Source organism: Pristis pectinata, chromosome X (genome assembly GCF_009764475.1).
Source record: "Pristis pectinata isolate sPriPec2 chromosome X, sPriPec2.1.pri, whole genome shotgun sequence".
In the NCBI taxonomy this organism is placed as follows: Eukaryota; Metazoa; Chordata; class Chondrichthyes; order Rhinopristiformes; family Pristidae; genus Pristis; species Pristis pectinata.
Window position 1 is genome coordinate 11,214,214 of NC_067450.1, and position 10,857 is coordinate 11,225,070.

Consider the following 10,857-nt stretch of genomic DNA (forward strand, 5'->3'; position numbering starts at 1 on the left):
ACGACATTTTTATTTTTTGAAAACAGATTCTACTGAACTTAAAACAAACCTAGGAAGGATTACCTGCTGCAATGTCTTTACAGGTGAGAGGGGACCCCCCTGCCGGCTCAGGACTGGCACAAACTGGTTGCTGATTACAGTTGCAATGACTTGACCTTGTGCGTTCAGCAGCATCTGTGGTGTAACTGCTTGCACCTGTAGGCTTTGTGTTGGTATTGCTGTCACTGTATTGCTTGTTGATATCGTAGCTGGGTTCATGACTAAGGGGAGAGTTCCTATGACCTGCATTTGAGAACGACAATAAAAGTGAAAGGATTCAAAGAAATACAAGGCCCACAGCTGCAAACATCAAATGGTACAGTCAGTGATTTAGGTACCTTATTTGGAAATATCATTTAGATACTTTCAGCTGTCTACTTCTGCACAATGAGCTGAACAGAAGGAAGTCACTAATTTCTACATTTCATTGGTGTGGATGAATTTGTCCCACTCTCAGATCTGAAGTTCTCCCTCTGCTCAGTTCATTTCAGGCCATTTTACTTCTCATCTCAGAGAATTTCACCTTTTTCCCCAGTCATTCAATCTGACCCTTCCAACATTATACCTGTTTATGCTTGAAGCAGGGAATCTTCATCATACAATGCAAGACCATTTAATCAGACAGTAAACTCAGTGCATAAAGTATGTTTCTTGTGCCAAGAAACAAGAACCTGTGTTGTATGGGTGGTTTGGCTACATCAACAACCAAAAGAACTTTACAAACTGAGAAACATTAGTAAACAAACTGTGAAGAACTGTCCGTTTGGAGACCCAGTTTCAAACAGTGTCACAGTCTTGAGAATCAAGTTGCAAACTGTGTATGTACAGGTAGAATTCCTCTCTCAGAATAAACCTGTACCAGCGATTCTTATATTCTAAGTCACCTCGAGTCACCATATTTAATTTGCAACAGCAGCTACTGACTGTACGTTAAGTTTATAATCCAAGCTGCTGATATAAACATATCTTGTTTCACTTTGAAGAAATAGGTAATAGCTGTTTATTTTTGTTGCTGTAATATAGCCTTGATTTCTCAGCAATCTCCTAACACAGGTGTCTTTTTGTAATATTATTCTGAACAGCAGGTGCTGGTGAAACTTTTGATTCCGGGGTGTACATTTCGTGGGTGCTGAGTGCCATTTTGGTCCGATGTATGCGTGCACACGTCATTAAGGGCACTAATGCAGGTGGCCAAACCTTCTCAGGTTCTGCACGGAGCAATGTTCTTACCTGAACCTCAGTGAGGGACAATATGTAGCTCCCCTAACCTTGACCCCAGCCCTGGCTGCAAGCCAAACATGCAGTAGTGCACGAGGTGTGGATGCTGTCTCTAAGCTATCCTCTAAATTACATGTAGCATCAGTATCCAAGCAAGGCTACGAATGGGAAACTGTGACAGTGTCCCTTCATGATTAGTGTCTGCTTTACTCCTCTACCTATTGCTCTTCTATCACTGCCTGATCAAGCTGCAGTTCTTGGGTATACAAAATAAAAAAGACACCAGGGTGGGGTTGTGGCAAGCAGGAATCAGTGAAATTAAGAAATACATCTGCAGTTTCTTTATCAAAAGAGATTCTAGGACAAGGTGCCAGTGGGATGTGAAATCATTAGCTGTGATAATAATGTTATCTTCTACCATTTCAGTCGCACTGCTGGCCACAGCTGCAGCAATGGGTGCTCCAATTATACCAAGAACTGTATCCTCCATGGGGACAATGTTAGGTTGCCTGGTTTATCCTTCCCGGCTTATGCGCAGCTGCTTCTGGCTGCACGTCACCTTGACCTGCAGGAGTGGGGGAAGTGCTGACAGAGTGTCACTCAATCTCAGTGGGACATGTTTCTGCCATGGTTGAACAGCTAGGCAGAGTGTGTAAGGTGTGAGGTATAGATGTGAGACTTGAAACAGTGGTAATTGTGCACGGGCGAGGTATATCTATGAGTGTTAGAATGTAGATACAAGAGACTACAGACGCTGGAATCTGGAGCAACAAACAACCTGCTGGAGATACCCAAGTCCTGATGCAGGGTTTCGACCCGAAACGTCGACACTTCCTCCCTCCCCCCCCCCCCCCCCCCCCCCCCCCCCCCACATGCTGCCTGACCCACTGAGTTCCTCCAGCAGATTGTTTGTTGCTATGAGTGTTAGATATGTTCTGACTGATAGGATTTGTTGCTAATTTCATGATGGGGTTTAAGCAATGGGAATTGAGCAATCTGGCCATTGGAATTTGGCATTTGAAAATGCAGTCACTGACCTTCACCATGCACGAGGTTATTGAATATTTTTTACATCATCGCATCCAGGTCCTTGGGGCTGGACTCCTCCCACTGACTGCCGTGAATATATGGTCTTAGTCCCCTTTTAGGATTGGGCTTTTGCCCTCCTCCTCTTCACTTCCTTTTATAGCCCACATTCTCTCCCTTGCTGTGCAATTCCTCAACGTCTCCCAGGTCAGAATAAGTTTCTGAAGAACTCCAGTACCTATTCTAGTCATTATGTACCTTCCCTTCAAAGAATGCAGACTGGCTTTGAGCAATGCCAAACACTGATGATACTGTAGCCCTGCTGAGGAACGCAGCTACTCAAAGTGCGGTTGGAATCATTGCAATAAGCACTCAGCACAAAGTTATGACTGTTTTGACGTCTACCAAATTTAGCCTCCATTACTTTCAACTTTCCTATGCAACAAAGAGATATTTAAAATCATGCAAACAAATTTAATAGGTTTCAGAGTTGTAGCAGACCTACCTGCCCTTGTGCATTAGTTATGAGTGGACTCATGATTCCCTGTAAACCAGGCATGGCATTCGCAATAACCGGTGTGGCAGTCAAAGAACCAACAAGTGGAGCTTGGCTATTGAGCTATTAGATGAGGAAAAGAAACAAAATTGTTCTGATATGAACAACACAGTGACAGTTTAATATCATTAGAGTAAAGGCAGACAGGGTATGCACAAATTTCGTTCAGATCAACTCCAAATTCTTAATTAATCCTCTCCATTCTCTGATCGACTCTGCTGTATAATCCAGTATTCATAACTACATGAAGATGAAGGAGAAAAAAAATCCTTGATGATTGCATAATGAATCTTTCCTGCTTTAGGCACAGGCTACTCTGTTACAGGTGGTTAATGTTGTATCTCATCCAGGAACTTGGATGAAGCTGCTCCTCCTCACAAGCCCTTTGACTCTTTCAATTAAGAAGCTATGGATCATCCTGTCAATTTTCTCCAAAATCCACTCAAGGATACTCTTTAAGCATTCCAAACATTGGAATTATACTTTCAAAGGTCCAAAGAAATACTCTTGATAAAAGGAAAGGCATTATATGTATGCACATAAACAGCAAAGTGGATGTAATCAACAGCCAGTGTCCACAGGTCCACTTATCAATGGGTGTTGATGTCTTCCCTTCATCCGTCCTCACCCACACCGACCCCCAGCCAATGCACCCTCCGCCTCCACCCTCACCTCACCCCAGCCTGTGGCTGCAAACCTCCTAAGCCTGGCCTTGGGAAGGGAGGATGAAGCAGCAACTCCAACTGAACTTCTTAGCAGACAGCCAACTACTGAAACCATTGTTGGTGCTCTATTGCTGCACATACTTCTAGTGCACCACTTGAATTTCTAGTCGTGCTGTCTTACTTAGAATAACCCAGCTGCCTTGAGAAGTTACAAAATTATTTATTTGAGAAAGCTGTTTCATTGTTCCACTACTCCATTTATTCTCCTTAGCACTCCAAACACCATCATTTTGTTTCATTTTCAAAATAGGATTTTAGCAAAGTGGAAATTACATTTTCTACAACGCATTGGAGTAACTCACTATTGTGGGATTTAATGTCAGGCCTTGAGCTGTGTTGATGGAAGTGATCTGAGCTTGTGGTTCCGGTTGTTTCAGAGGTACAGTAGATGTAGGAAGGGTCTGTAGAGTGGGCTGAGGTTGTAGGGTCTGTTGAAGCTGTGCAGGCTGGAGTGTGGTATTCAGCAATGAAGCAGCTACAAGGAAATTGGAAAAAATCCATTGATTAGAATTAGATACAAATTTTTTTAAAACCCAGAGTTGTTCTATTCCAGGGAATAGAAGCTTCTCACTTACCACAATCTATTTACTACAATCTCAGCCAATAATAAATGTGACTTACTGCTCCGAAGTTAATATATTGAGATAGAAATTCATCTTTGATTATTTGCACCAAGTGTGCTCGTATAGTAGCGACTGCATGTTGTATTCTGCTTCCTAGATTTAGTTCTGAATTGCATTGGCTCTATACACATTAAGTGCATGGCTGAGGACAAATTTCTATCATGTACATACTCATTATAGATAATTGGTACAGCTTCAAACAACAGTATATCTGAAGCAATTTACCCGTTCAGAATTACTCTGTGATCTAGGTTTCCTTTCTTTAACAAGTTACAAATCATTTAAAAACTATTATGATTAAACGATGAGTTCCCTATAAATGTCAGCAAAAACCTCGTGACAATGAACTGGATCTCTAAGGTGATGAGATGTCAGACGTTAAATTGCCTTCCATACACTTGTTATTCTGTGTTAACCACCATTTTTCAGGTTTATTTAAACATATGTCAGAAGACTAAACGTCTTGTGCTGTTCAATTCTATCAGTAGAAGTACGTTCCCCTTTTAAGCCATTGAAGAATTGAGAATTAATATGGAATTATTTCTCACGCTTGCACTAATGGAGCTTTTACATACAACTTGTATCACAGAAAATCATCACCTTTTACAGCCAAGTTCTGTGATGTGTAAATTGGGGGCTTCACTTATGAAACTTTCGTATGGCAGTTACGGCGGCCTAGTCCAAAAGTGTGCAATCATTCATTTCACCTGAGCTGTGCAGGTTTCAAATGGAAGTGGAAGATTAGCCAGCAAGCAATATCAAGGAGGAATTTTCACAAGGAAACCTGTTCTTTCTATTCAGATGCATGGACTCAGCACACACAAGCTTGGCAAGATCCAGCATTTATCGGTAGGCATTAACTGATTTCACCGCAGGGATGCAGATTGACACATCAGAATTCATTAATAAATCAACCAGATTTCTAATATCCCTTTATACCAGTGCAGCATAATTACAATAAGGCTAGCCTGGAGAAATATTCTAAAATTTAGACCAGAGGGGTTTATCTATTCTAGTGTACTGTATGTTGCATTTCATTGAAATATCCTATATGGGTATAACTGAGCAACAACGTGTAATTAGATTATCGTCAAATAAACCGTACCAACATTTGTTCCTCTTCTCTTTCTATATATGCTTCCTATAAATTGGAATTAGGGATAATGAAGTTAAGGAATTGCACCTCAGAGCATGCAGCATCCCTAAAAGTTGTAGCTAACCTTGTAAAGCAACATTAAGGTGCATCAGAAAGGCACGATGAGAGTGAACTGAGTATGACATAGAGAATCAACAGGTGGATTGTGGCAATGGAAGAGCTGATACTGCCTGTTTGGAAGTCAGCACATATCCATCCAAAATTAATGAAGAAAGAGTTGCAGACCTTAGGGAAGTTGTTTTTAAAAAGAGAGTGATGAGTGCTATACGGTAATGATGCTGGAGTCAATTGGAGAACTGCCCACCCTTTTAACAGCATATGTTCCATCCTGTTGATACCCACATAACAGAACATTTATGGGCCATTACTGACTCCAGAAACATCAGTGTGGGATCTCACGAAAGGCATCAGTCCTTGCACTGCTCAGAGACCTTTAGCTTCATTACCTCCACTCACCTGAACAGAGTTGAGATCACACAGGGACAGCCATTGATAGGAACTTCACTAATCTCATTGTGATCATTTGGTCTGCTAATGAGGTTCGGTAAATGGGATTATCAAAACAATAATTAAAAATGGGGGCAGATATAGAAGGGCTATGGATGATTTTACTGCCCATTCTAATATCTGTACATTCTCTACATTACAATGAACACACTTAAAAAAGGTACTGATTTGGCTGTAATGCACTTTGGGAAGTCCTGCCTATAAAAACACAAACACATTATCTCTTTATCAGGGAGAGGTCATCCCAGCAGCTGCCCCTGTGCAAAGGTTGAGGACCACTTTGATTTCAAATTGTACTATAGGATGCCTCCTGACCTTTAACTCTTTGACTGAGCATTGCAATGGTGTGCTCAATAATGGTCTGATGGATCCTGGCACCTCACGATAGCTGTGATCAATAACTACATTTTTATAAGCCAGTGATACAAGAGGCCAAAGACGGAGAAGTCAGATTGGGAATAGGTTGGGGAATTAGACTGACAGACAACTAGAGGCTCAGTGTCAGTTCTGCAAACTGAACACAGGCGTTCTGCAAAGCAGTCACCTAATCTGCCTTTGGTTTCTTCAATGCAGAGGAGGCCACATTGTGAGCACCAAATGCAGTACACTAGATTGAAAGGGGTGCAAGTGAATCGCTGTTTCACTGGGTAGTGGGAAGGGAGGGGGAAAGATGACAGGTGCTGCATCTCCTGCAGTTGCATGGAAAGGTGCTGTGGGGAGAGTCGGTGTCGGTGGAGACAGAAGAATGAACCAGGAGCTGTGGTGGGAACCATCCCTTCAGAATACCGAAATGGACGGTGGTGGTGGTGGTGGTGGGGGGGGGGGGGTGGAAATTGTACCTGGTGGTGCTGCCACAATGAAGGTAGCAGAAGTTACATGAGGACAAGAGAACTCCTCTTCTTTCACTGGGTGGAAAGAGAGGCTTTGAGAGCAGAAGTGTCTGGAATGGAACAGACAAGGCTGAGAGCCCTGACAACTGCGGTGGATGGGAACTATGGTTAAGGAAGACTCCTCGGAAGAACTGGCCTGGAAGATGTCATCATCAGAACAGGTCTGCCAAAGCTATTCTCCCAGTTCCTCCGCCTCCAGCATTTCTATCTGATGACACGATATTGGGAAATGGTTGAGAACACTAGCTGCAGCAAAGTCTACAGGATCAGACAACATCCCAGCTGCAGTGCTCAAGACCTACACTCCAGAATTAGTCACACTTCTAGCCAAGTTGTTCCTCTACAGTTACAACACTGGCATCAATCCTACAATATGGTAAGTTGTTCAGATGTGTCCTGTCCATTACAGAAGTAGTCACCAAGACCCCTGTGTCTGGGACAAACAGAGTTTGGCTGAAGTGTACAGTCAGGATATTCTTTTTTCTCTGTATGGACTTCAGACACTGTGGCAGAGTTACTGGCTAGCAAGTTATTGCTCATCCTTTTAAATTGTGCAGATCAGGAAGCTTTCCTGTTGCTCAATAATGGGATCAAATATGCAAGTTGAGCACATGGCACAACCTACATCGTGATACACTATTTGTCAGTGTTAGTATCAAATCAAACTTACAGACTTCAAAATCTGCCACCTCTCCAACCTCGCCAACTTGAGTTACAACGCACATCTCAGAGAAAATATGAAATAAATTGGAACCCATTGTGCACAAAGGGGCAACACATAACCCACATAAACTTGAATGAGGTAGAAAAAAGGAAAAAAGAACTGATTTTTTTTATATATATAGAACGGTGCTGAGGCCCAGAGGGTTGAAAGCTCCAAGTTTTTAGGAATGAACATCACCAATCAACTTTCCTGGTCCAACCACATAGACACCACAGCCAAGAAAGCCCACCAGCACTTCTACTTCCTCAGGAGGCTAAAGAAATTCTGCATGTCCCCATTGATCCTCACCAATTTTTAATCGATGCACCACACAAAGCATCCTATCCGGATGCATCACCAGCTTGGTACGGCAACTGCTCTGCCCGAGACTGCAAGAAACTGCAGAGAGTTGTGGACACAGCTCAGCACATCACAGAAATCAGCCTCCCCTCCATGGACTCTGTCTATACTTCTTGCTGCCTCGGTAAAGCAGCCAACATAATCAAAGACCCCACCCACCCCGGACATTCTCTCTTCTCCCCCCTCCCATTGGGTAGAAGATATAAAAGCCTGAAAGCACGTACCACCAGGCTCAAGGACAGCTTCTGTCTTGCTGTGATAAGACTATTGAACAGTCCCCTAGTACGATAAGATGGATTCTTGACCTCACAATCTACCTCATTATGACCTTGCACCTTATTGTCTGCCTGCACTGCACTTTCTCTGAAGCTGTGACACTTTATTCTGCATTCTGTTATTGTTTTCCCTGTACTACCTCAATGCACTGTTGTAATGAAACAATCTGTACGGATGATATGCAAGACAAGTTTTTCACTGTACCTCGGTACGTGACAATGATAAACCAATTTACCAAATTACTTATCCAAAGCACTGCTGGATCAAGTATTGGGAAATGAATCAAAAAGTGGGCTTGGGTTAACATTTGGAAGCTGAGGATCAAAACACTGTAAACGGTAATTCGATAATTAAGAAACAATAAATGTGGAAGAAAAAAAGTTTAGAGAGAATGAGAAAGATTTTGAGGGAATCTAAACAAGAAAAAACTTTTGACAAAGAAAATATGCAATAGTAGGAAATAATTAATATGGTTATCAAGAAACTTAAGGAGATATATACTCTGATATAAAAATAAGAACAAATGAGGAAATAATGAAATATCATGGATGACTAACAAGGAACTATTAAAAATAAAACTGAAACCACATACCAGGTATACAGATGATTGAAAACAGGAGAAATAAAAACAACACCAACAGGCTGGGAAAGAAGTCAAAAATTACTTAGGCAAGGAATTGGAAACCACAGCTGTGATGCACAAAATCTAGAATGAAGGTCACATCCAAACCAACCTATGTGTTCACCCAGCCTGCAAGGGGCATCTCGCATTCCCATTTCTGTCTGATTTTGCGACCTCCCATGCCAGCTGCAGTTTTGCGAACAATCCCTGGAAATATCCAGGACAGACCTTACTCCATCAAGGGAACTGTGGAGAGGCCATGAGGAGAGCTGTAGAGGCAATGGCAAAAGACCAAAGGACTGTGTAACACCAGTGTACAGTACCGGTGGGGATGGATCTGTCACTGTATAACACTGGGGTACAGTACTGGTGGGGATGGATCTGTCACTGTATAACACTGGGGTACAGTACCGGTGGGGATGGGCCTGTCGCTGTATAACACTGGGGTACAGTACTGGTGGGGTCAGGTCTGTCATTGTGTAACACCAGGGTACAGTACTGGTGGGGACAGGTCTGTCATATATTAACACCAGGGTACAGTACCGGTGGGGACGGGTCTGTCACTGTATCACACCAGGGTACAGTACTGGTGGGGACGGGTCTGTCGCTGTATAACACTGGGGTATAGTACTTGTGGTGATGGATCTGTCACAGTATAACACCGGGGTATAGTACCGGTGGGGACAGGTCTGTCGCTGTATAACACCGGGGTACAGTACCAGTGGGGACGGGTCTGTCACTGTATAACACTGGGGTACAGTGCTGGTGAGACGGGTCCATCGCTGTATAACACTGGGGTATGGTACTGGTGGGGATGGGTCTGTCATGTAGTAACACTGGGGTACAGTACTAGTGGGGATGGGGCTGTCGCTGTATAACACTGGGGTACAGTACTGGTGGGGACGGGTCTGTCGCTGTATAACACTGGGGTACAGTACTGGTGGGGAGGGGCCTGTTGCTGTATAACACTGGGGTACAGTACTGGTGGGGATGGGAGTATTGTGTGTAATTCTGGTCACCCCATTACAGGAAGGATGTGGAGAGTGTGGATAGCGTGCAGAAGAGGTTCACCAGGATGCTGTCTGGATTAGAGAGTATGAGGTATAAGGAGAGGTTGGACTAAGGAGAGGTTGGACAAACTTGGGTTGATTTCTCTGGAGCATCAGAGGCAGAGGGGAGACCTGATAGAAGTTTATAAAATTATGAGAGGCAGGGATAGGGTGGACAGAATGTTTTACCCAGGGTAGAAATGTCAAATACTAGAGGACAAGCATTTAAGGTGAGAGGGGTAAAGTTTAAGGGAGATGTGCGGGACAAGTTTTTTTTTTACACAGAGAGCGGTGGGTGCCTGGAATGCGCTGCCAGGGGTGGTGGTGGAAGCAGATACGATAGTGGCGTATAAAACACTGTTGTTTTGACACATGGATGTGCAGGGAATGGAAAGATATACAGTAGATCCTGTGCAGGCAGAAGAGATTTAGTTTAATTCAGCATCGTGTTCGGCACAGACATGGTGGGCCGAAGGATCAGTGAGGAGGAAGTGAGTAAGCAACGAGGTGGGATTGTGCATCACCCCAGCAAATACACAATCATATTAAATGTTCTACTTAAATCCAAAAAAACTTTGAATAATTTAAACCAAGCAAATTTTCAGGGCATTAAAAACTAAATTTAATAACTTATTTATTGTATGGGTGCCATTACCTAGATGTCAGTTTGATGTATGGCTATCTTTCTGAGACACAAGCTCCATGTAGTTGGGCTCTGGGCTTGAAGCAGCAAATCAAAGCGACTCTTGTGTGTGTCAGAGACTAAGTCGTTTTTACCTGTTGTTTTTAATCTATGAACTGCTGAATTGGGCAAATCAAATTGTCGTACATTATGCAAACGGACTTACCTCAACTACTGAGCACAAACAAGAAATTATATTCCCACGTTCATTACAGTCACTACAGAAAGCAGTCGGTGCCTCTGTTTAATCACTTGAGGTCTGATCCTTGAATTAGTCAGGGGCACAATGTCCAAAAAATGACAATGTGAAATTAATACTCCGTATACTGAAGAAGACATGCATTCTGCTTGCCTCAGGGTTATGACAGCATGATTAAATTCATAGACCATAGTAATCCAGAGACCCGTACTGATGATCCAGAAAT

General features: G+C 42.9%; 1 protein-coding gene across 1 annotated transcript in view; it reads right to left on the reverse strand.

The window, feature by feature from the left end:
- pou6f1 (POU class 6 homeobox 1) overlaps positions 1–3,977 on the reverse strand; it is a 29,150-nt gene extending 25,173 nt beyond the window's left edge. Inside the window, exons 1-3 of the mRNA XM_052009612.1 lie at positions 3,867–3,977; positions 2,789–2,902; positions 64–282 (exon numbers count right to left, since the gene is read on the reverse strand). Coding sequence (XP_051865572.1) covers positions 64–282; positions 2,789–2,842 — 273 coding nt within the window. The 5' untranslated portion in view covers positions 2,843–2,902; positions 3,867–3,977. The remainder of the gene's footprint in view (positions 1–63; positions 283–2,788; positions 2,903–3,866) is intronic.
- Between the last annotated feature and the right edge of the window lie 6,880 nt (positions 3,978–10,857).